Source organism: Aythya marila (genome assembly GCF_965140915.1).
Source record: "Aythya marila genome assembly, chromosome: 5".
Classification (NCBI taxonomy): Eukaryota; Metazoa; Chordata; class Aves; order Anseriformes; family Anatidae; genus Aythya; species Aythya marila.
In genome coordinates this window covers 45439471-45464053 of record NC_139046.1, presented here as the reverse complement: position 1 = coordinate 45464053, position 24583 = coordinate 45439471, and the positions used below count along the sequence as shown (strand labels likewise).

Sequence of the window (24583 nt, the reverse complement as noted above, 5' to 3'; positions counted from 1 at the left end):
GTTACGCCGTGCCTCTGGGTTGTGTGCAGTGCCCTGGATAACACTCGAGTGCGCTGTGCAGGGAGCAGCCCGGGCAGCCTGCAGTTACAAAGCACGACTGACCGGGGAGGAGGAGGCCAGGAGGAGTGCTGTTGATTTGCTGTGCAGTTGATTTGCTGTGGGGAGAGAAGAAAGCTGGTGATGTTAGTTTAGCATGATAGCTATCCAAAGGAAAATGCTTCGTGATTATCTGTTCGATTCCCTGTCCTTGCCGCCTGTTTCTTGGTCTCATGAAAACCAGCGCTGATTAATGACTCGTTCAGGCAAAGCAAAACTGGAATCACCAACTCCTTGCAGCCGGAATCTAGCTTTAAATTTTAGTAGGATGGTCTGTCTCCCGTCAGAGAGAATGCTCTTTCCATGCTGGCTGCGATACCCCCGCCTTAATGCACGACCTGCCCGTGGCGTCTGTCTGACGGTGAAGTGCGATCCCTGAATGCCATCCATCTCGCCAGAGCCAGTGCTGACAGAGGGCTCGGTGGGTAAAGCGCAAGGCTGAGGACCCAGGAGCCCTGGCTCACTCGTTGCTCTTGGCTGAGCTTGTTGCTCTCTCTCCCTGGACCCTCTGCTTTGTTGGGAGTGATGCCTAGCAGGGTGCTGGGTGGTTCAGTGCAGAATGTCCCCTAAAAAAGGGGGATGTCCTGTCTGAGGGTGCTCTGGTAAGGCAGAGGCAGCAAGAGGATAGGTACTTGCATAACACAGTGCCGGGCACATCTGTAAGTGGGTTTTTCCTTTTGCATAGCTAAGCCCATTACAAATCAGGCTGCTCACATTTAAGTTAAATTCAGGAGCTGATGGAGCTGAATTTAGATGCGTGTGGGAGCGGTAACTTGACAAATGCAAAAAAGAGACATTGCCACAGCTACAGTTCTCGGGGAAGATGCCTGTACATCATCTGCTTGTTTAGCATCCTTGGAGAGCAGCAGACACTGGGGAGGAGCTGTGACCTGTGAAACGAAGAGGAGGATGCTCTGGCAGTGGGAGAAGGCGGTGAGTGAGATCTAAAAAGTCAGGGAGCAGGAGTGAAATGAGAGGAGCCCCTGTGCACGATGGGGTTGGGCACTTCTCCTGCTTTCCCTCGAGCTGTTCTTCAACACAGCCCTGTAGGAGGAGAGGCGAGGAGTGAAAGAAGAGATCTGTGGAAGAAGGCATCCCCAAGCCTGCTGCATGACGTGGGCCGAGAGCTTTCCTGCCAGTCCAGGCTGAATCGGAATGTGGCCAGCCAAGGGTCTCCCTGAGAAAAGCAGGCTCCAGTGAAGAGTCTTCTAAGGAGAGTCTCACTGCAAGCACTTAGGCCTGAAGCGAGTCGGGATCTTGCTGGGAGGCTCGTTGAGAAGCGAACTCGGTTCATCAGCTGGAGTGTCAGGCAGTCAGGGCTTGCTCCAGTGCCCGGTCTGCTCTGATGCCTCCTTCGCACCATCTTCAGCCCTTCTGTGGTTTGCATCCAGCTCCATTCACAGTCTTCTCTGAACCAAAGAGGAGTGTGTATAAAATAGGTCTGAACATATGAAATTAGGCTGCAAGTGATTTATTTAGTCGCTTGTCCTTTTCATTACCCAGCTAGCTGCTGCAGCAGCCTCCTGGTGTGGCACTGGCTCGTGTATTTCTGCAGTGACAGTAGCATGTGTGCTCTTTCTCTGTGTCTGGCTTTGTTAGAGCAAGAAAGAGAGGTCAGAGCGCTTGGTGTTACACAAGGCGCTAGAATTCATCTTCTAGAAAAAGAAGGGTGGGCTTGAGAAGACAACCTTTTCAGTGTAAATAGGTAAAACATCAGTCGCTTGGAGGCAAGCGAGACAGACTCCAGCTTAGGTGTGTGCTAATTCTGTAACTGACTTTTCTCTGGTCTCCCCTTGCATCCGTATCTGACCAGGTAGCTCATTGCAGGTACTGCTGGGCTCCTGCCGTGGACAGACAGGCTCTGCTTTGCAGCAGGCAGACCCCGTTGGCAAGGTCAATGCAAACGTGTTGCCTGGTGCTGTGTCAGTTCTGCGTTCCCATCCCTGCGATACGACCGGTGTCAAGGGATCAGGGATCGAAGGTTTCCGGCACCTAGTTAGAGATGTCTTCAGGTGCAGAAGGCTGAAAATGCTGTCACTTCATCTCAGCCACTGCTGGTGGTGCCTTGGAGCTGCAGCATGGGCTTCTCTTGGTCATACCACTGCAGCCCAGCTTTGGCCTCCATGGAGGAGTTTCTTTGAAAGACGCTAGAGGGTGAGATGGAGTGAAAGGCTTTCTCCCCACAAAGAGCCTCAAGAAAGCGGGGTTTTATTTTTAAATATTTTTGATATCAGGTCTTCAAACAGATGTGAATGTCCCTTCCATGTAAATCTTCAAAGCTGTAAGTGGCATCATGTCTTCAGGAATAAGTTGATACCCCATAGTAAACCCAAGTGTCTTGGCCTGTTGTGGGTTGGAAAATAGTGAGAAAACTTGAGTAATTGACAAGAAATGTGGTAGCCCTCTGGATGGGGAGAAGAGGAAGGCTCGATTAAAAACTCAGAGAGCTTTTGGATCTTGATTTCTGCTTGCAGGAGGTAATTCTGAAATGAGCCATCTCTCTTTCGTCAGCTGCTCTGAGGCACTTTTCATGGAAAGAACAGTGGATCTAAAACACCAGATGCAGTTAATTGATGAGGTATTTTAGGATAAAAAAACTTCCTGGGGGGTGGGATGGTGGTGGAGGGAGAGGTAGATTTCTTTGAGAAGCAAAAAACCTTTATGCTTTTTTTTTTTTTTTTTGAACTCGTTTCCCAGGCACCTAATCTAATCTATCCAAAACAATTCTCCTGCAGCCAGGGCTCACATATTTTAAAAAACAGTGTAGAAAGGAATGTATTGTGACAGTTTAATTTGCCACTGAAATACGGTCACCTCTGGGGTAATTCAGGGAAACCGTAGAGGAGCAGATGATAAAGCTGCTCAGGAGAGGAGGTGAGTAACGGGAGGCTGTTCGGCTGGAGTGGCAGGCAGGAGATGCCAGGGAGGTGTTTGTGGAGGTGCTCCGAGGCAGGCGAGGAGAAGACCCTCCTGTCCTCTGGAGATCAGATGGATTGGGAGGGAAAGGTGGAGGATTGCAGCACGTCACGAGCCAGGCTGTGTCTCTGGGAGCTTGCATTGCTGAACACACATAAAGGACGAATCCTTTGGTGTGCCTGCAGATAGAAAATTAAGACTAGCTCTTGCTGCTGGAAATGGATGAAAGGGCTGAGGCTGCATCCGTGCTTCTGAGACCCGTCCTGCCTGCTCGGAATTAGGGGCAGCGTGATTCAGGAGCCGCTCTCTGGGAAAACACAAGCAGCAGGTCCCTGCCTGCTGAGCCTGCAGTACAGCAAGCTCCCCGTTGGCAGAGAGCAGGCGTGGAGACAGGATTTCAGAGAGCCAGCCTGGTGGTTCTGCAATATCTGACACAAGCCAGCGCTTTAAAAATACACAGTGCTGCTGCTGCTGCTGTCGGGAAACCCTCCAGGCCCCAGTCTTCCGTGCAGTAGCTCCAGGTGGAAGCCAGTTGGTTCATTTTATGCTCTGCAGGAATGAATTATTACTGGTTTTGGTGATAAATGGTGGCACGGCGGGTCAGATCTGCACAGTCTAACGCCTGGGGAAGTCGCTGTATGCTCCAGTCCCTGGCTAGGGGCTGCTGAAGGTGCAGGACAGCTGACTGGGAGCTGCAGTTACAGCGCATGGGTGCAGCTTCTCTCCCTGCAATCTCTATGCTTTAAAGAGAAAACAAGGCAATCGCAGGGCTCTTTTAAGACAACAACAGAAATCCAGCAGGAGTTTTGGAGCAGAGGTGTCCAGTTCTAAATAAAGAAGTCCGGAGTTGGTTCTGTAGGCCAGTTTGCGGCCCTCAAAACCAGCCTTGTCCGAAGTGAGAACTCCTGGTGAGGAGAGGGAAAGCTGAGTGCGTAACAGGGGGGTTGGGGTTTTTCAGAGCATGCTAGTGAGCACATGGTTTTTGGCAGGACTTGGCGATTGCATTGCGACAGGGTTACAAGGTCTTGCTCAAATTCTGCTGAAGTCGGCTGAAAAGCTCTGCGAGCTGCAGCGAGCATGGGCCGGCAGTCGGAGCGGCATCTCTTAGGACAGTTTGGGTTTTCATCTTTGTTTCAAAGCCTGCCTCTAGAACAAGCTCATTCAGGCCGCAGCTTTAGTAAATATCCCCAGGGAGGGGGAGACAAAAACAACAACAACAACAACAAAAAATCAAAATAGTCAGAGGGCTCCTGCTGTGGCTGGCAGCGGATACGTGGAGCAGGACAAGCAGCGGGAGCAGGTACCTGTTGGGATGAGGGTGCACGGAGATGATGGCTGAAATCTGAGGTGGGAGCCTGCAGACCCCATTGTAGGTGTACAGTGGAGTGGATGCAGAAGAAAAAGCTCTGCCAACTATAAATCATCTTTTCAGGGAGCTAATTTGAACATCTTTTTGTTTTCTGAACCCTTCAGTTCAGTTCCACTGTAGGTAAATGTTGTGCAGGCTCTTCCATGCTTTTTTCCCCTGTTTGATTTGAGGGCTTTTTGTAGCAACTTATTCCTCATTTATCCTGCTGTCAGGGAAGTTATTCTGCCTGCAGTCCCTCTTTGAGCCTAATTTTCTTATTTTCTGTAGCACCAGGGCTGATGGCTTCACAAATCTTACAATAACTCCTCAATCTCTCCTCGGCCAGTCTAGCAGCGTGACAGCTCCATTTAATGTGTGCTCTCTGCTTTGGCTTTCTGCCCCCAGACTCATTATTTAGCATTTGTCTGCATCAAACCCCGGCGTTGCCAGCCCCAAAGGATCATATATCAGAAATCACGAAACAGAGAATCCTCGAGACTGCTCTGCAAATCCCAAATCTGCCCGTGGCGCACGCAGATGGCACAGGTCTTTTTTCCTTCCCTGTCCCCTGTGTCTGTCCCTGAGCCCCTCTGTGTGTGTGCATCCTTCCCTGACAGCCCCAGTGCCTGTTTTGGGGTGTAAAGTGAAAGCTGCAGCCTCGCCAGGCTCTGCAGTTCTCACAGCACCGAACGTTTGGCTCCTGGGACGCTTCCCCTTCTTCTTCTGCTGGCACAGAGGCGGGTTGAGACCTGCAGCTCTGCCTCCTCGTCGGCAGCCCAGCGGCCCCCGAAACGCCTTGCATCCACTTGGAATATCGTTCCAGGGAAAAGCGCTGCGGAGCTGTCTCTGCGGTAGATACTCGAGAGTATCGGTCTCTCTCCTGCCGTTTGAAGTGTGGTGTTACCTCCAGGCCTCGGAGGCTGGGAGTGCTTTCATGTTGGGTGCAGTCCCTCGCTGAAAAGCTTCCGAGCTCGGTGCAGGATGAGAAACATCAGGGTGCAATTTGCGTGCCCAGACGTTGACATCTCACATCTCGGCTGCTTACCCTCGGCCCCCGTGGATGCGTGGCGGAGGAAACGAGCGCTTTCATCTCGTCCTAATGCAGATGTCTGAAAGCAGGCAGACAGATTGCGCCTGTCTCTTCCCATCGATCGCGGGGAGGCTCCAGCTGATGGGCTCTCTTGTAGGTGAGATGAATCCCACCTTGACTGCCTCTGTTTTGCCAGGAAAAGTAGCACAGAGAGCAAGGCAGTGTTGAATATAGCCTGTCCTTAGCTGTGTGCTGTCTTACCTGGTAAACCTCTACTGCTTTGCTTGAGAGCTGTTTCATTGCAGTTTCTTGCTGGCTGAGAGCTGGAGGGGTGCAGATACCTCCCAGTAGCTCCCTCCTGTGAAGCAGAGGCTTGAGACCTCGAAATCCTAAATCTGGAGCTGAGACACCCGTGTGGGGACTTGGGGTTAACCCTGTGGTGCCTCCAGGTTACAAGGGCAGCAAACGTGGGTGCTCTGGGGTTTGGTGGGTAAAACCCATGCCCCTTAACACTGGAGCACTGCTGTGTTAACAGAGCTGGGTTCTGTAGGGTTGCTTCCCACTGGTGCTCAGCCTTTGTGGTTGCTGTGGAAAGCAGAGTGGTCTTCAGGGAGCAGGGCAGAGGTGGTGAGAGCCTTTCATGAAAAAACTGCAAACCTGAGCTGAGCCAACAGGTAGGAATAAAGCCTGGTAGCCTGGGGAGGATTTTCTTCGCTGGCTGAGTTTCCCCTTTGATTGGGAGCGCTTGTTCCATCATGCCTTTCTCCTGGAGAAGAATTAGCCCGGTGGCAGGAACGTGATGCACCAGGTATTTAGGGAGCGAGGAGGCTGGCTGCAGCAGGAGCCTGCGGAGCTCAGCCTCAGTCCCTGCGCTGGCGGCCAGCACTGAGCCTGCCCTGCCCCATTTCTTGTCCTATCCCATGCCTGCGTGGTTAGCATCAAATCCTATGACCCCCCCAAAAAATACATGGCTTTGTGCCCCACCTTGCTGCTTACTGAAGCATTAATTCCTGCGAGGTCAGATAACTGTAAATCAGCGTTCAGTTCTGGACAGCCTCAGGAAAGCCAGTGCGTGTGTTCCAGCTGCTCCAGGCCTTTTAACTGCGGTTCTCAGCCGCTGCTCTTCATGTAGGTGAGGAGCCCTGGGTGGTTTTTGAAGGGTCTGCGGAAGCCATGCAGTACGAACAAGAAGTGCTGTCAGGGAGCTGGAGTGTGTTGTTCGGAAAGCTGCACAGGAATGTGTTGTTTTTTTTTTTTTTTGGATTGATAAAGGCAGAAAATCATTGCTGTACAGTAAACGTACCCTGTGCAGTAGAAGACCAAATGTCACAACCGTAATGTGCCCATGAAGAGACCTGAAAATGTCAAAGGGGCTCCAGTGTCTTTGCAGTCACGGAGAGTATGTTAGGGGAAAAATTTCGGGCTGACCGCAGGTTGGAAGCGCCCATTGCGTGCTGCAGAGGAAGGCAAAGATACCTCATTGTTTGCTACGTGGTGCCTCATCCTCCCTTTGCAATGTGCCTGACCTCTCCTTGCTCTCTTAACCAGCTGCCTGTGTCCAGGACAAGCTTTTCTGCGTTACATCCCACGATGTGAAGGGCTGGGGCTGCATGAGGTCTGCTCAAGGGGATGGATGTGGCTCTGCAGCCGAGATGGAGAGCGTATGGAAAACCTTCAGGAGCCTTTAATTCCCGAAGGAAGGTGCCCCAGAGCCTGGTAGTGCAGCCCCACAGCATGTGTTTTGCATTCATTGCCGTCCTTCCCCTCTGAACTTTGGCACGACAAATAGTGGCCGTGTTTGAAGAGTGTCCCAACGCCTGGCACAGCACCAGGCACTCGCTGCTCCCTGCGCGCCTCCCGCTGTTTGCTGTGCCTTCTGCCTGCTGTTTTTGGGTCCCGCAGGTCAGCAGGTGCGTTGCTGGTGGACCTGCCCCATTTCCCAGCTCTTCTTCGGTAGCTGCTTCTGTTATTTCTTCCACGGGGGAAAAAGCCAAGTCAGCGAGGGCCAAAAGAGACGTTAACACGGGATTGTTAGCGCCGTGGGTTTGCTTTGCTCTCCCGGCTCAACAGGCAGGTGTACTGGTGCTGGAAAGCTGGCGGCAGGAGCCAGGAGCCCTCAGTCTTTGTCAATTTTCTGTAACTGTGTGACCTTCCTAACTAATTTCTCTGGTCTAATTCCCAAACGAGATGTATGTGTAACTAACTCCAGCAGGGCTCAGAAGGCTGCATCAAGCCTTAGGCACGGGAAATAATGGAACATGGGTAAAGCTGCACGTCGTGTCCCAGGCACAGCTAACCTTGTTGCACGAGGAATTTCCTTACGAGTTTAAGACCTTTCGGGTGGGAACCAGGCTCCCATCATGGAGAAGCCATCTTCCTTCCCGTGCTTCTACTGATGGCTCCTTCGGTTTCTGATTCAGCTCTGCAAATAGCGCCTGGTGGCTTCAAACTGCCTGAGCAGTAGGCTGGTATTATTTCCCCTGTGAAGGCTGGAGGGAGGGAGAGAAAATTAAAGCAACTTGTCTTAGCCTGAGTCAGCATCACGGAGTGACGAGTGTGTCTCTCTGGAGCCTAGTGAAAGGTCTCTGCCTTATCTGGCTTGATACTTTGCCGGTTGCACAACTCTCACATCCCCTAGATGCAAATATTTTCCCGGGGATGGCCCCAGTTGCCCAAGCAGGGCGTTTGTTCAGATTCTCATGCTTTGCAATTACTATAAGCTTCTCGTGAGAGAAAGGAGGGGGAGTGGTTCAAGGTGGTTTTCTTTCTTTTTTTTTTTTTCCTTCTGCCTATTGTTGTTCCTCATCAGCTGGTTGCTTTGAAACAGCGCATTGTGGTTTGCCTTCAGAGGCAACGTGGCGCTGCGAACGCGGCTTCAGAGAGCTGCTGGCAGCTTTTGACTGCGGGCGAGAGGTGCAGGCAGGTCGTGGCGCTGGGGTGCCATGGTGCTGAGCTCAGCATCGCAGCCGGCTGGTGCCCAGCAGGATGGAGCCATCATCCATCACCCAGGAGCAGCAGCGTGAAGGCAGCAGGATGTCACCCAGGGGGACAGAACCTGGTGCTTTGCAAATAAATGTCCATGGTGGGTGCATGGCACGCTTCATTTTAGGTGCAGCTGCAGAGCTTTGGGTGGACCTCGTGTAGCTGGCAATTCATGGTGTTTTGGAGTGTGCTGAGCGCTCCTTGGGTTTCTGTGTTCTTCAAGAGCATCAGTTCCTCTGGTGCTGCAGAATTAAAAAAACAAAAAACAACTTGCTAAAAGTGGCATGAAGCACTTGTCATCTAGAGCCCAGATGGGGCACTGACTCTTTCACAATGGTCTCAGTGTCTTCTGCAGACCTTGCAGCCATGTGGGAGCCTTTAAAAAAGGCCGACTGCGTGAATTTTCTGTCTGAACAGAATTTTGGACTGTGAAGTCAGATTCTTGTTTGGGTTGACGTAGTTTATCTCGAGTTTGATCAGAAGTAAGTGGAAATAATGACAAATTAAGCCTGTGGAATGTCAGCCTCCGCTGGGAACAGCGCCTTTGCAGCACATCTCCATTCCTCTGCCCAGTGTTAGACAGCGGAGAAAGGCACACGAACTTCTGCTTATGTTTCTAAGTGTGATGCTGAAGATGAACAGAGTATGACCAGTGGTGACAGGCCAGCAGAACTTCAGCAGCCCCTTCATCCTCCTGTGGGTTGTAAATAAGTGTTTATGGCTTGTGTGACGTGCTCGCTCCCTGTCCTGGGACAGCAACAGCCCAGGTCCAGCCACTGAACCCTGGTTTGGGATGCGGGTCCTACCTGAGGCAGGACAGGAGGGGGGTGTGCGGGTAAAAGCAGGACATGGTTGCATGATGGTGCAGAAGATGTATGGTTGGTAGGGGTTTCCGAGTCCAAATCCTGGATCCTAATCAGCCCCAGACTGCAATTCATTTAGGAGTTCATTTACCCCAAGTTTTTGAGGATGGATTTTGAGGCTAAGTTGACAGGCTTTCAGAGCTCGCTGCTTTTTCCCTGCTGTTCAAGTATGAATTTTCCTCTTCTGTGAATATGTTCCCCCTGCAGAACAGTGCAGCGTCTATTTTTGCTCGAGTAGTGTTTCAAGTTAAAGTTAGCTTGTTTGACATGCAAGCTGGTGGTTTTCTGTGGGCTTTTTCTGTTTAAAAAAGCTTTTTGCAAACATTGATTTTTTATTTTTTTTTAATGCTTCAGCTGAAGTTCCTGTGTGGGAACAATGAGAGCTATGTAGGAACCGTACCCACTCCACCATGCTGTGGCCTTGGAGGTTCGTTGTAGGGACAGACACAGTCCTCAGGGGGCTGCTTTCTGAAAATAAGAGAGGGTTTAAGGGGGAAATGAGGAAGCAGTTTATTTCCAGTTAGGTGTGAACGATGTCCGAGAATGACAAAGTGCTGTGTATGCCTTAAGAGTCATGAGCAGCAATGCTGGTGAAGTCTGCTGCTGCCAGATGAAGGAGGGAGCCTTCATCAGTACATCATCACTTCCCAAAACCTCGCTGGTGACTTGTGTCTCCTCCAGGCTCCTGCAAAAGCAAATAATCATGTTTGAGATCTTACAGCCAGTCCCACATTTCAGTGTGTTTCCAGGAGGCCTGATGATACTGGCAAGGCCATAAAAAAATAAATAAAATAAAAAAATAAATAAATAAAAATCACAGTTCAATCTTAATCTCTGCATTTATCCTGCTTTTCCAAGGAAGGATCTTTTTGTCTTCTTACCAAGCTTTTAAGGAGAAATGGACGGTTTGGTTGTTCTCTGTTCGCTTTAAAACAAAACAAAAACCAAACCACCACCAACACTAAACCAAAAGAGAGCCCCCAGGCCCTCAGCAAAGCTCTGAAAGATCTGGTTGTGCACAGGTAAAGATGATGTGACTGCTCTTGGTGGCTGTTGGCTTAGAGGGATCACTTCCATGTCTTACGGGTAGTTCCTGAGCCTGACTTGAGGCTCACAAGATGGCTCATGCTGTGACAGGAGCTGGGAAGCTTGCGTCACCTCACGAGACAAGGCGATGTTTTTAGGAGAACCAGCTCACATCACCTGCCCGTTTTCTCACTTTCTTGTTCTAACTCCTACAGAACAACCTGCGCCCGTGACATGTGTTGTTGCTTGGACATCTGTTGCCCTCACAGCCTCCACCAAGTCAGCAGAGGTACCGCGGGCAAGTTCTGCAGGTAGGGGTGAGGATAAGTGGAGAGGCCTCAGGCCACACATAGCACCAGGCCATTAAGCTCAAACAGCAGCTTTGGAGCTGCTGCAATTCATGTTTAGAGTAGCAGGCTGACAAAAATGAAATAAAATCACCGTCTTTGGTGCTCGGGAGGGCAGATACTGAACACCTTGGAAGGAAAGGTCGGGGCCTGTTTGGTTGATGAGGGCTGATGGAGAAGGGCGATAGCATGAGTTGCTCCCAGCAATTGGTTGTTTCAGAGCGATGCTGGCCATATAACTGTTCCTTACCCCCACTTTAATAGCATATATCAAGTAAGTTTTAGTCATAATGATGAGGTTGTGTTGCTATATGGTAGGGGACTAAAGGGAGATGCTTGGATTTTTCCCAGTGGGCTGAAGGGAAGGTCATTTTATTTAATTATTTATATTTTAAACCAAAGCCACAGTGTCGTGAATCAGCTGGGTCTCGGCTACAGCAGTTCTGTCTGTGGTCCCCACATGTTACCCAACATGCCTGCAGCTCCCGTAGTCTGGACAAACCCCGAGACCACGATGGGACACCTGCAGGTCTGGTTTTCTGTCGCTCCCCTTGCAGGAGCTCCTTCGTGGAGGCTCTGCACATCCTCGGGAGCCAGTGCTGAGGAACAGGAGGGAACACGAAGGTAGGATTTGGGATAATTAGGAGACCTCAGCACTTGTTCTGACTCTACCATGCTTCACGTGGCTGAATCGGTCCATCGTGTTTCATCATGTTTCTGCTTGGTTTTTTGATTGCTGACTTTCAGAGCTGCTCTGCAGTCTTCCTCTATGCCTCCTGACTGAGTGAACTTGTATTTTTAATCCTTCGTTTCCCAGGAAATGTCACTCTGCCTTGTTCCTGTCTCGAGATGCTGAGAGGGTTAAATGCTCCATATGTGCTAAGGTTGAAAATAAAGATTACATGAAGCCTTAAGCCAATGTTGACTGGTTTGGCTTTAATGGCTTCATTGATGATACTTTCTGCCTTTCCCTTAAACCGATCCTCCAAGGTCAAATATCAGGTTGGACACTCAGGAGTTTGGTTGTGACTCAGCTTGGGCTGGCTTCTCGCTTCTTCTGGAAAATTAAAAATCTCACACCTTTTCCATACTAGACACACATAGTGGCTCAGGGCTGTCGGGTGAAGTTTTGAAGTTCTGAATTTGCCTTTTGTGGTTCTTCTTTTCTGAGACCAAACAGAACCGTTTCCATGAGCCTTATCAAGTCCAAGAATAAATTCAATAAACGCTGCTGCATTTCTTTTTGGAACGTATCTGCAGTGTGTGCATCCTCAGCATTGTAGAGCTGAGCTCCTGCAGCAGGATCAGAAAGTCTGAGGGGAGGTGTAGGAACCCTCTTTCTTGTTTGGAGAATACCCAGTAGGACAAGACCCTGCTCTGGGTCTCATACTTAGGGTTGATTTCCACTGGAAAGAGGAAAAGACAATTTTGGGGCTACTTGAGAATCCTCCATGACATCTTCCATGCCCAGGCATTGCTTCTACTGTCCTAAGGAGCTGAGCTGGGAGCCAGGCTGAATGCTGCTTCTTTACTCTGTTTATCCTGGGAAGTGTAGCACAGTTCAAAGCTCAAAAGTCCCTCTTTAAAAAAAATAATATATATATACATTTTAAGCAATGTGATTGCCTATACAGGAAATAACAATACAGGGAAAGAAAGCGTGCCTATTTTTGTGCACGTGAAAGCTGACAGTGCCTGTTTAGACTGGTGCTTTAGCCCTTTGGCTTCATACTTACTTTTTTACTAATACAAATAACATCAGGCTTGTGCCGAATGTTTTATCCTCAGCGTTAATATCACCAAACAACTTTCCTGTCCCCTTTCTTTTTGTTTAGCAGCTTTTCCTCCTCTAGCCCCCTCTTGCCCCTGTCCAGCTGCATGCTCTTGGCTCCATCCCGCGATGTGATGCACATCAACGTTTCTTGCTGCTGCGGGGCTGGGGGAGTTTGCCCTTCAAGGTTGATCTATGATGGAGGCATATTGACGTGCCTGAGGGGAAAAGAAAAAGGACATTAAAGGATGTTTCAGCTAGATGAGTACCTGTGGGCTCATGTTGCTCGGTTTTGCTCTCCCCAAGCTGTGACTTCTCCGGCTCACACTGCGGACGTTTGGGCAGTACTTTGCACGGTCTCTTTCGTGGCGTACCTGCAGCAGAAAGCAGATACTGAAGGAGGTGAAATGCTGTTGCTGTGTTCTGTAAGCACCAGCTGTGTTTGATCGCCAGGTACCTGCTGGAATGGCACCAGCTGCTCCTCTTTGCCACCCTGCGGGCAGGTGCTGGTCCCTGGTTGCCTTTTTCTCTCTGGAGACTTGCACGTTTTCTTCTTTCTGCCCCCAGTTCAGAGCCTGCATCCAAACTCCCTTATTTTTGTCCTTTTTCTTCAAAAATGGACTGCTCAGCTTTGCGTCCTTTTACTTCTTAAGCAGCCTGACTCAGTTTTGCCCAGCGAGTTGTCGTTCTGGAAGCTCAGGTTATCTTTCAGATAACTGGGAAATCTGGCTGGTGTGACCGGAGGGAGTGCTTGCCAGTGCTTTTGTGCTGATCCGGTGCTCGTCAGAGCCCCGCGTTGCCTTTTTCTCCCTGGACAGTTGCTCTGCGTGGAGCCAGCACATGGTCGAGTCTGAGAGGCAGGGCAGGGTCCCTGGGGTGTGACGGCCACGTGAAGTGCAGTGAGATGGCTGGATCCGGACCACCTCCTTGCCTCCACCACAGACCAGGATCCAGGGACCAGTTACGCAGCACCAGGTTTCAAAACAGGGAGAATATTCTCAGGGATCTCAAGAAGACCTCGGTGCCTAACCTTTAGGACTTATCAGGGGAACCTCAGCTGCTCTGCTGCTCTTGGAGGCTTTATTTACTTGTTAATCAGCTTGTCAAGCTTCAGTTAACTTCTGCGTTTAGGTGGAGCCACATCTCTTGCAGGTCTGGTGCCTCGCTTTTCTGTGGTTTCTTTTCAACCTTAATGTGCCTTTGGAAGCTGGCTGTGAGCCTGCCCAAATCCTGCACGTCGTCGTTGCTGCAGGCTCCTGAGGAAATTCTGGAAGGAAACCACCCCCCCAGCTTCTGCTGATGGTGCAGTTCTGCCCGCAGATGCTGGAGGTGATGGAGCTGGCATGGTGATCCTGTCCCCTGCACGCTCAGCTGCGGACGGGAAGCATGGTCTTGTGGCAAAGGCTTGAACTTGAGGGAGCAGAAATCCCCAGCTTTACCATAAGTTTCCTGTGTGACCGTGACCGAGTCACTTAATTGCGGCGGGTTCCTCATTGCGAGGGGAGTTATGTGCTTGATTGCTGGGCTCTGAGTTCTCGGGGTGGGATGGGTGCAGCTGCACGGCAGGCAGGATGGAGTCCCTGCGCCTTGGCTGTTCATCTGTCACTCCTCAGCCAAAAGAGGGAGAATCCTCTCTTTCCAGTATCGGGACGTGTAAGTCTTATTTGCAGCAGATCTGTGCCGTGACAGTGATTCATTTAAATAATGCACCCACAGCAACAGTGCTCTGATTATTTTTTTTTTTAATTTTTTTTTAAATCCAGGCTGCTGCAGAGGGAGGGAATGTGAGCATCACAGAAAGTAAGTCCTCTTGTGGCTAATTTACCGTGAGCAGCAAAGTGAGGCTTGAGTAATCCAGGACCCAAACTTAACAAACAGGCTCCTGATCCAGACTTGTCTCTCGTGCCTTTAGACCTCTCTCCTCCTGTGACTGTTGCTTGATACTGCCTGCAGGATGCACCCACCTTGCTGCTGGGCCCTGGCAGTCATCCTCCTGAGCCGTGTCTTGCTGAGAAGTTCGTCCTGTGAGAAGTGCTTGCTCTGGCCGAGGTGTGTCTGCGCAAATCCTCACCTCACTTTTCTTCTGTGATGAGCTGAGCGAGGTCAGCTCCTTCTCTTCCCTCCCTGGGCCCCCCTTTCCCAGGCACCCGTCAGGGAGAGCGTTATTGTTGCAGAACGATTCACCCTGGGCGGTTTGCAGGGTGAGGAAGGGATTTGTTTAGCTGTCCTGCTCAGCCTGTAAATCAGCGGCGTGCCCCGAACTAGCTGCTGCATAACGCCTGATGCATATTCATGCCCGTGAGCAGCGCAGCACGGCCGGGACAGCTTTGTGTCACTGTGCTCATAACGTGCCCCGGGGGAACGGGGGCAGAAAGGGGTCTGTCTCAGCAGCAGGTGCCTGCCTGCTTCCCTTTATCTCCTTCCCCAGCTGCCCGCTTCTTGTTGGCTCCCCAAGATGCACAGGCACTTGCTTTTCTGCAAAAAAAAAGTGCATTTTTTTTTGTGCCTGCAAAAGCTCTGCAAGGGCTAAATGAGTGCGGAGGGATGATCATTATATTTGATCACGGAAATGAAATGGCTCACTAATAAAGGAGACACTCTAGAAATATCTGATTTTGGCTCCGTGGGGTCACTCAAGCTGTTCCTTTGAGCTCTGGCTTTGAACGGAGCGTGAGGAGGTTTTTATCAATGTCCCACGGGGAGGGCAAGGCAGGGAACTCGCTCTCCTTCCTTCCTCGGGCCGTCCCCGTGCTCCCTCACCCGCCACCGCCTGCAGAGCTGAGGCCATCACAAATGTGCTACTCTGCCCCGTGTTTCGAAAAATGGGGGGGAAAAAGGCTGTGCCACGTTTCCCTGGAAAAGATAACGCCTTGGAGGATGTGATTAGCAGCCGGGGGTACCCCGTGTGAGAGGGTGGGTGGGGATCCACCCTGCTGTTCCCCTTCTAGTACAAGACCTAGGGGCTGGCTGGGGACGCGGGCAGAGATGAGTTAGGCTCCAACACGTGGGCTGCTTTGTCCCCCTGTGGGGAGCAGACCCGTGGAGCTCCTTGCTATAGGACAGAGTGGGTGGCAGGAGCGTACGTAGGTTCAGGGGAGGCTGGAGGAGTCCTTGGGAAAGAGAGCTGTTGAGGGTTGCTGAACGCAAGCTGTGCCAGGCCCAGGAAATCCCCTGGGCTGAAAATAGCCAGACGCTGGGCGAGGAGCAGGGGGAAGCAGCGCGGGGAGGCTGGGCTTCGGCCGCACCAACACGGGGATGCTGGAGCCTTGCTTTTGCTCCAGGGTGAACCTGCCGGGAGCTGCCGCCCTGTACCAGTGTGCTGCCGAAGCTGGGTGCCACTGTGGGGTTGTGAGGATCCGGGGTTCCTGCTGTTTCAAGATGTTTTCATCTCATTTCCTGCTGCTGACCAACAGGCTCTGTTCCTTTCCTTCCACTCCCCAAACCCGGCTCCCTGTCTGCATCTTGCTGCTGCAGTAGCTCCGGCGAGACGGGGCGTGTGCTGCTTGCACCGTTTTGTTCCCAGGGACCAAAGCTTACTGATACTCTTCCAATAGCATTTTGCTCCCAAAATTGACCTTTTTAAAGGCTCTTTTCCATGAAATGTTAAAAATTAAAGAATTCAAAACATTATTGAGACAATTCTCAGAGCTTCCCAGTTGCACAGACCTTATTTCCTCGCCCATTTATTTCCTTATGTTATTCACATACGTTAGGCTTTAAAGCAAGCAGGAAGCCCAACAGCCAGACCCTATTTCCATTGCAAATTTTTTTTTCTAAATGAAAATGGCTTAGATGTGTTTCCTGAAACCAGCTTTTTGTTTTTTCCCTGTCAGCAGTTGCTTCGGAGGCACGGGGCAGGGTGGGGAAGGAGAGGAGAACGGAAATCATGGAGGGAGAACACAGTTCTTGGGGACGGGGCGCTTTTTTCCCTGATACACGGTGTTAGTCACTCTCTGTCAACTCAAAAAAAAAAAAAAAAAAAAAAAAAGCATATCTCAGCTGCAAAATGCTGCCTGTGACCCCTGCAGAGTGTTAAATGTGGCCCTGGGTTGGTGAGTGCCTCTGGTCGCTGCCCCAGCCTGTTTCGGTGTCGGCTGCTCTCTTCTCTCCTGTTACCCCGCCTCGTCTGTGCGTCGGGGCATCCTGTCCCTGCCTGTCCCTGCCCCCTCCCCGTGCTGATGGCACAGTTGTGAGTTCACGAGGATAACCGGAGGGCGGTTTGGGCTTTCCCCCTTGCTTTACTCTGCCTCTCCGAGCATCCCTGCGCAGGGAAGCGCTGCTCCGTGGGGAGCTGTCAGCTCTGGCAGCCAGACACAAAGACCCAGCAGGCAACCAGCGGCTTTCCCATCCAAAACCTTCATGTGGAGCTTTTCACCTCCTGCTAAGGCCGTGGATGGGAAGTTGCCTCAATTTAGTTTCTGCCTTTGCTACTGGCGATGGCTTCTTTGCCTGGCTTTGCCGGTCCGTGGGATGAGGAGGAGGATGGTGTGCGTGACCAGCCCTGCCTGTCCAACCCCCGTGACCAACCCCAAGGCATTACAACCTGGTACCAGGTCAGGAGGTGGCTCAGAGGCCAGGATTTTAATGGGTTTAGTTGTTACCTGCAACGTGGGCTGTGTTTTTAACTTCCCTGGGTACCTGTCCCTCTCTCCATAAGCACCTGCCTGGCTGCACCGTGGGCCGGAGGGGAAAGCAGAGGAGCCCATTTCCTCACTCCTCTCCGTGGAGCAGCAGCGAGTGACGTGCAGAGCAGCACATGTTATCTCTGTAGATAAGCCACGGTTAGCTTGGAAGTGTGCTTCTCCAGCAGACACCCCAGTGGGACGGGCTGGTCGCTCTCAGGGAGAAGCGGTGGTGGTGGAGGTGAAGGTCCCACTGTGAACTGCAAGGACGTTACGGCACCTCGCAGAGCTTCTGGAGATGTGGGTGTGAGCAGCCCAGGCACACTCAGTTTGATCTTGGGGCCATTTTGCGCTGCTGGAAGTTCCCCTTCACTGGTGAGTGCAAGTGTAATGAGAAATTGAGGAATTGAGGAAGTTGTCTGTGCTCACACTCAGGCCAAGAGGAGAAACGTTGGTGATCAGCTGATGGCAAGTGCTGCACTGGCTGTTCCTTGGGGTCAGGCTGTGGTTTATAGGCTCCTGAGATAAGGGGCTTGCTGGTCTTTATGTTGAGTATAATCATTTTGATTATACCCAATATTTTGTATTTTGTATCATCTAGGGCATGACTCCGTTCTTGAGTATCAGTTCAGAGAGAAAGCTCTTGGATAGCTGGTTTGTTGGTTGTGTTACTGATTTATAGAGATTGTTTGCTGGTTTCTGGTATGTTAATAAAACTACTCGGCATCGCTGTGACTACCAGGTGCTTTTCTTATAGAGGGAGCTGGTGAGAAAGAACTTTATTAAATTTAGGAGTGGGTGAGCAAGAGCAGCGTGGTCAGACCAGCTTAGTGCCAGCAGCAGGTAACTGTACAGCTTTTATTAACTACCAGACAAGGTGCAACATGAACAGAGAGAAACCAGAGATCAGCAAGCTGTCGGCAGTGCTGGTGGGGATGGTCCCATCCTGCTTTCCTCTCTCCTCCCATCTCTGCTGGCCCGTGCAATGACCAGACATTCGAGTACCACCTCCTGCCACCCGCCTGTCTTCTAGGAGAGCACCAAGGGCTGGAGGCCCTACACTGCCTGGTGGCATGACGGCAAGCGAAAAAGAGCAGGGATTTAACAACTTTGTGGTCAGGCAGTCTCTGGCAGAGGCGATGTGTTGCCAGAGGTGCTCTAACTAAAGCTGTGTCCAGAGCCAGGACCTGCCTGTGCCTGTTGAAGACCTCGTGCAAAGCCATGGTTTGCACCTTGGTGCTGGGGCTTACGAGTGTGCTGCAGAGACAATCCCTCTCTTTCAGGCTTGCCTCTGACTTGAACCTGCCTGCAGCTTTCTGCTCTTCTTCCTCCAAGGTTTCCTGCATCCTCTTGAACATCTGCCTGTGCTTTGAGCCTCCTACGTGATGTCATTCCTTATCCCTTTTCTCCTCTGGAGCAATATTTTTGTGCTCAGTCTCTTGGGACAGGCTGCCTGTTCCTTCAGGTCTTAAAGAGCTTGCAGAGGATGGAAGAAGTCATTCTGTTTCTCTTAGACTGCTTTTTTTTTTTTTTTTTTTTTTTTTTTTTCTAATGCAAGACATTCATTATGTCCAGGCTGCTTCTTCAAAGCAGGGCCATGATTTGCAACTTTCCTTACACCTCTGGCACCCCTCTCTCTTTTCATCTTGCAGGCTGCATTGCCTGAGTTTGCAGGTACGAAGCCAGCAGCCAAGCACACTGTGTTAGATTTGTAGCTCACTTCTTAGTTAATTTAAAAAAAAAAAAAAAAAAAAAAAAAGCAAGTAAGTGAAAATGAAGCATCGGATGGGCTGTGATTCACACAGAGCAGCAGCCTGCCAGCCTGCTCTCCCTAACCTCTTTCAGGATGGGCAGGCCACCGAGAACGTCAGCATTTTGACCCTCGAGTGAAAACGAGAGGTGGCATTTTGTGCTCCTGGAGGGGTTCATCAGGCCCTTCGGAGGCTGTGCTTTGGGACGCTGCTGGCAGTGTTGTGTGTGAGCAGGTGGAGGGGTGCGGGCAGCAGGGTTTGCCTTGTCATCAGGCAGGATTCCCGAACTGCAGGCATGGTGGGCTGCTGGTGACAGGCTGAGATGAGCCGTGTGCTGTAGAGGACTTGGGGCTGCTCTGCCTGCTAGGAATCTTTGCCAAAGGGAACTAAATCCAAACGCTGCGGCATTTGTGGCCGAAAGGTTCCTCAGTTCTCAGGATGAGACCTATTCAAAGATACCTGCAGAGGTGGAACTGTTTTTGGGTGCATTAAAACGTGCTCCCGGTTGACAGGTGGGGTGTAAGCGTTCAGCAGTGAGCAGCGTTTGTAAAACTTTCGTCGTGGAAACGTGAAATCCACGGGGGAGGGCTCGGGGGCTAGCGGGTTGGGAGCAGCTGCTGCTGCCAGGCGGAAGCACTCGGCTGGGCTTTCCTAGACAGCTTGAATGGGAGCCAGGAGCCCTCTCTCTCCAGGAGAAAATCCACGAGGTCAGGAAATGCAGCAGCAGCTCCAGCTCCACGCTAGGGCCCTTGGCTTGGCACTGAGATCCCAGCCCTTTTCCCAGGCGGTGCGCTCCTGAACGGCTCCCATCTCCTTGGCGTCTTGCTCAGCTCTTGGTCCCGCTGCCCTGCATGGCTTGCTGGGAATCCAGCTCTCAGGAAGGATGCTGGGTGCTGCGGAGGTGATAAGTTTGGTTTGGTGGGGAAAACACCGGGCAGTGACCCAGCTCAGCCTTCCAGAGTGCTGTTCCCGCGTGGTGCAGGACTGGGAAGCTGTGCTTTTGTGTTTTCTTTTGGGTCAGCTCTGTCTGGCCTCTGCACGAGCTGCTGAGAAACGCAAACTCTTGTTTTTCCTCCGCTGGAAATTCTCACACCAGGAAAGGTTTTGGGAAAGCCACTGTCACCAGAGGTCCTGCTTTGCATCGTGGTTGTGCTTGCTCTTTTGCAGCCATTCCCTTTTCCCCGAGATGCTGAGTGCTGAGAAGGACGCGCTCTTTGTTTGTCTTCCTGCTGCTGAGCCAGCAGCTAAGAAAAGGGCTCTGGAGAGAGAGAGGTGGCTGGCTCTGGCTGCTCCCAGCCCGGGCGGGTGATCGAGCTGTCTGAGTGGTTTAAGGTTGCAATCAGATGGGGATTGAAGTCAGAAAGTTCTGGCCTACTTTAGAGGAGATCTCTGCTGCGTTAGCAAATCCAGCAGATGCGGACAGGGGCTGGGCGCAGGGTGGCTGCTGCTGGTACACCGGGTACCAGCCTTAGCACCAAAAACACCCTCCCTCGTCTTCACAGGGGAGGTGGCAGCTTCTGCCAGTGGCTGGATGGCAAACACCAGGCTACCAGGAGCAGCCCTTGCCCCTGGGAGCAGCGGGCTGGTGGTGTGCGAGCTCTGCCTGCGGGATGCCAAGCGAGCGGAGGGGGCATGCATGCGGCGATGCCTGCCCTGGGGTGGCTCTCAGCCGGCAGGGCTTGCAGCCCGGCGAGATTGCTATTTAAACCTTCGGGGTTTTGTAATCTTCCTGCCGTAAGCGCCGAGCTGAAGTTCCTCTTTCTCAGCAGGAGGGGAGCAGGAATTTAAGGGAGGGGGGAATTTTCCCCCGCCGAAGGGTGATGGCAAGTCCGCATCGCACCCTGATTTGGAACCGGCTGTAACGAGCCTTCCCAATTAGTGCTTTCCCTGGTAGCATCCTTCTCCCCTGTGGTCTCTGCCAGCCTTCTATATTCCCTTACTCCATCCTCTATATTCCCTCACCTCGCACCACTCGCAAGTTTGCATGCGGCCTGTCAGGCTGAAGGATTGCAGAGCACCAAGGGTGAGGCGCTGGGCATGTTTTTGTGTTGGCTTTGATTGATTTCTTTCCCCGTTTTAAAGTAGCCTTCATTACGCGGGGAGGGTATTAGGTTAAAGAGCTCTGGATGCTGCAGTTCCTCGCTGTAACCGTAGACCAAGCCTCGTGTTGTAGGTGAGGTCATCTCGTGTCTGAGACCCCAGGGAATGGGATCATAAAAGGCAGTGGATTCCGGAGGCACGGCACGGTGTGACAGAACAAAACAAATGGCATTTTTTTCTGGCCAAATTTCCAGGGTAGTTGGAGTGCTGGATGGATGGGGAGAATGAAAAAAGTCCTTGACCCTTGGGACATCCCACATTTTCCCCATTTCTGGCCGTGTTTAGCAGGGTGGCATGTCTGTGAGCTTGGGAGGAGAGGCCAGGGCAGTGCTGGAGAACACCATGCAGTGAGAATTTGGTGGCTACTGCAAATCCCCGTGAAAACCACACACATCCCCAGCCTCTCTGCATTTCCCAGCCTCCCATCTGTGCCCACTGCTCTCCTGACATGGTGGCCGTGTCTCTCCTTGCAGGTCGGGGTGCTCCTGGAGGTCCTGAGCTGGGGTCAGCTGGAAGATGACCGAGTACAAGCTGGTGGTGGTGGGAGCTGGTGGCGTGGGGAAGAGCGCGCTGACGATACAGCTCATCCAGAACCATTTCGTCGATGAGTATGACCCCACGATAGAGGTAAGCGGCACCGCCTGCGTCTTTTCCTAGTGCTCTTTGCTGCAAACCCCATGTGATCAGCTTGGGCTCGAGTCTGAACTCGAGCAGGGACAGTCCTCTGCTTTGTAAAGCCCTTCTCAGCTGCTGCCTGTGCATTTGGAGGTCACGGTGACCGATGTGTGCCTCCTGAGGAAGGACAGCAGCGTCTGCTGGAGAGAGGCAGCGAGGGATGCAGCAGGAGCAGGCAGAGCCAGGAGAGGCAGCACAGAACTCCTCCTTGCCGCTGCCTAGGGAGGGGTTAAAGGTTTGGGACCGACGGGCCATTTTGTGCCTGTGCTTCCATTTCTCCTTCTGTGAAATCAAAGTGAAGATACTGACTTCCCATGCAGGACATTTGGAGATTTTTCTGATGAAATGGCTTTTGTCAGAGCTCGTCCTGCAGTTTGGGTGAGGCAGGCGAAGCAGTGTGGGGTCAAGAGCCCAAGCAGAGCTGAAGACTGATGATTATTTTTTTTATATTTTGAGAGATTCCCCACAACTCCACAGAGCAGGGAGCTCAGGGACTGTCTTCGGGCTGCCTAATACATGGTTATAGATCTGCTCTGCAGTAGGAAAAATGACACTGCGGTTCTTTTCTGCAGCTTGCAGGCTCCGTGAAACAGCCCAGGGAGAGACAAAACGGGGCACTCCTCTGTCTTGTGCGCTGGGCTCTGGGCTTTTGTCCTCCTGTCCTCCTTCAGAGCCCAGTGAGTTCATCCTCCACTGGGAGGCGGAGAGATGGGGTGTGCTGCAAGGCCCAGTGCTGCTCGTTCTCCATCACGGGGAGCAAAAGATGAATGTCCAAAAGATGGATGTACTCGTCTGGAGTCAGCAGGGAGCTGTCTGTCGAGCCTGGTCTGTCAGGCTCAGTACCCCACCTGAGGGGCAGCCAAGTACCTGTGCAGGAGAGGTTCAGTACTCAAAATCCACTTTTCTGCATTTCAAGTGTAAACAACAATTATTATTATTATTTTTTAACCTTTTAAACCCAGCCCCTTCTCCAGCTGTTTTCACTGCGTCCCCCCTGCTCGCGAGATGCTGATCACCCGCCGTATGATTTACACCTCGGGCTGGGGGAGGTTTGGGCAGGACTGTGCTCGTGGTGCCGCTGCTGGCAGGAGGAGTAAGTCCACCCTGGGAATGCAAATCACAGCTCGGTCACGCCTCTCAGACAATAACCTCCCTGTCTGCAGTCCTGGAGGATTCTCCACCAGATGTGTCTAAATACAGCTGTGGTTACCGCAGTTGTTATTATTATTATCACAGAGCCTAAAAGGTCCCAGCTGAGGTCAGAAAGCTATTCTGGTAGGTGTTGTATGTGCAGTCCCCACCCTGAAGAGCTCACAACTTAAACAAACAAGAAAGACAGGGCTCGGTATAAAGGCAGACATGGTTTTATCCTACAGATGGGAAGGAGAAAAAGCACTTAATAACACATGCTATTACATCATTTGGCCAAGGTCACCTAGAAGGTCCGTAGCAGAGCCTGGAATTTAATTTAGGGCTCCAGAGTCTCAGTGCTGCACCTTGCATACAGACCCCGTTGCCTTCTTCTCCATCTCCAACTTCTGCGCAGGCCAGAGAGCTGTTTTATTTTCCTGCCTGTGACTGCTGCAGGCGATTTCAGGTTTTGGTGCTCCCTCCTGCCGTGGATTTATGGTGCTGGCCTCCAGGGGCCAGACCCCTCCACAGGAGGGTGGGAGGTGGCCAGCCCTGCCTTCCTCTGTGGTCTCCGGTCCTCCCGGGTCTGCTGCTGGCAGCATCCCACAGCGCGAGTGGGAATGGAGCAAAAAGCCAGGCTGTGTTGAGAAACCCTCCCGTTTGCCTCGCAGCTTCTAGCAGTCCTTAGCCTCAGGTTGTGTCCTGACTGTAGCGTTTAACACACACGGGGGCTGGGCACCCAGCTTGGTGGGGTCCTTCTGCTGCGCTGCAGCCATGGGGACAGCGGGGTCAGCACTGGTGATGTCCCAGCTGTGTCCCTGCTCCTGCAGGCAGCCCCAAGTGTCCTCTCCCAAGTGCCTGCAATTTCTGGCTTGTGTGTGAACGTCGCTGGAGAGCCGGGATCACTTAATTTGGTCCTTGCAGCTGCTGGAGGAGAATCTGTCTGGGATCCCAGGTCAGAGCCCAGAGCTGCTGCTCGCTGTCCAGCGGGGACAGCGGGGTTTATTTCTGTCAGCCGGCACTTCTTGTTCCAGCTGGGCAGCCCAGCCCCTGGCTGTTGTGCAAGAAGATGGGGTAAGACATCAGGGGCCGAGGATGGGGAGCTGCGGGGTGTCAGCATCCACGCTGTACAGAGGGGCCATGCTGTGTGGGATGGGGTGCTGTATGGAATGGGGTGCTGTATGGGATGGGGTGCTGTGGGATGTTGCCTGCTGTTAATGTCATGCACTGAGGGACTCGTCCTCTGGCTGCAAGCCAGGGCGCCGGGCTGGGAGGGAGCTCTGGAGGACGTGTGTGAGAGCAGCCAAACACGCACCGTCTGCCCTCCCCAGTGCCCCCCTGCTCCGAGGAGGCTGTAAATGGGAGCGGAGATGGTGTTTAATTACAGACAGCCTAATGACAGCGGCACTTTGAGCTCCCCGATCCTAGCGCTGCCCAGGTTCCCTGCACAGATGGAAGCAAAGGACGGGGATAACAGCCACGGGAAGCGTGGTCCCAGCTCACGGGACCTGCCTCGGCCACCCTCTGCTTTTCGGGAGGAGCCGCCGTGAAGGCTGCGGGCCCGATGCCGTGGCCCTGCCTGCGGGGTGAAGCGAGGCCTCCTTAGGCCCGGTAGCCGCCGCTGCTGTCGTAGCGAGCAGAAGGGTGGAGTCCGTGCTGGCCTCGTTCCCTTTCCGCACCGCTGCCGGTCCCGCCGGTGACCTTTGCTGTGTCTGCTCTTTGTCTGCAGGCCTATTTTTCAGGGGCAGAGCTCATCTGATAACATTGTTGTGGTCGCTGGAAGAGCAGCAGACGCTTGAAGTAGTTTTAAGCCGAAACCGTAGCCGCCACAAGCGGCTGCAGAAGGCAGAGCTGTGTCATGACGCTGTCACAGCCCCCCACCTGCGTGTTTGTCCCGCTTTTTGGCCTCCTCCTGTGGCCGAGAG

The 24583-nt window shown here is 52.2% G+C and overlaps 1 protein-coding gene across 2 annotated transcripts in view; it reads left to right on the top strand.

Moving 5' to 3' along the window:
- Positions 1-24583, top strand: part of HRAS (HRas proto-oncogene, GTPase) — a 35680-nt gene that overhangs the window by 3867 nt on the left and 7230 nt on the right. The window contains exons 2-3 of one of the 2 annotated variants that reach the window (XM_082762597.1): positions 10477-10572; positions 21326-21479. In XM_082762597.1, coding sequence (XP_082618723.1) covers positions 21369-21479 — 111 coding nt within the window. In that variant the 5' untranslated portion in view covers positions 10477-10572; positions 21326-21368. The remainder of the gene's footprint in view (positions 1-10476; positions 10573-21325; positions 21480-24583) is intronic. The other variant, XM_082762596.1, reaches the window with a different exon arrangement.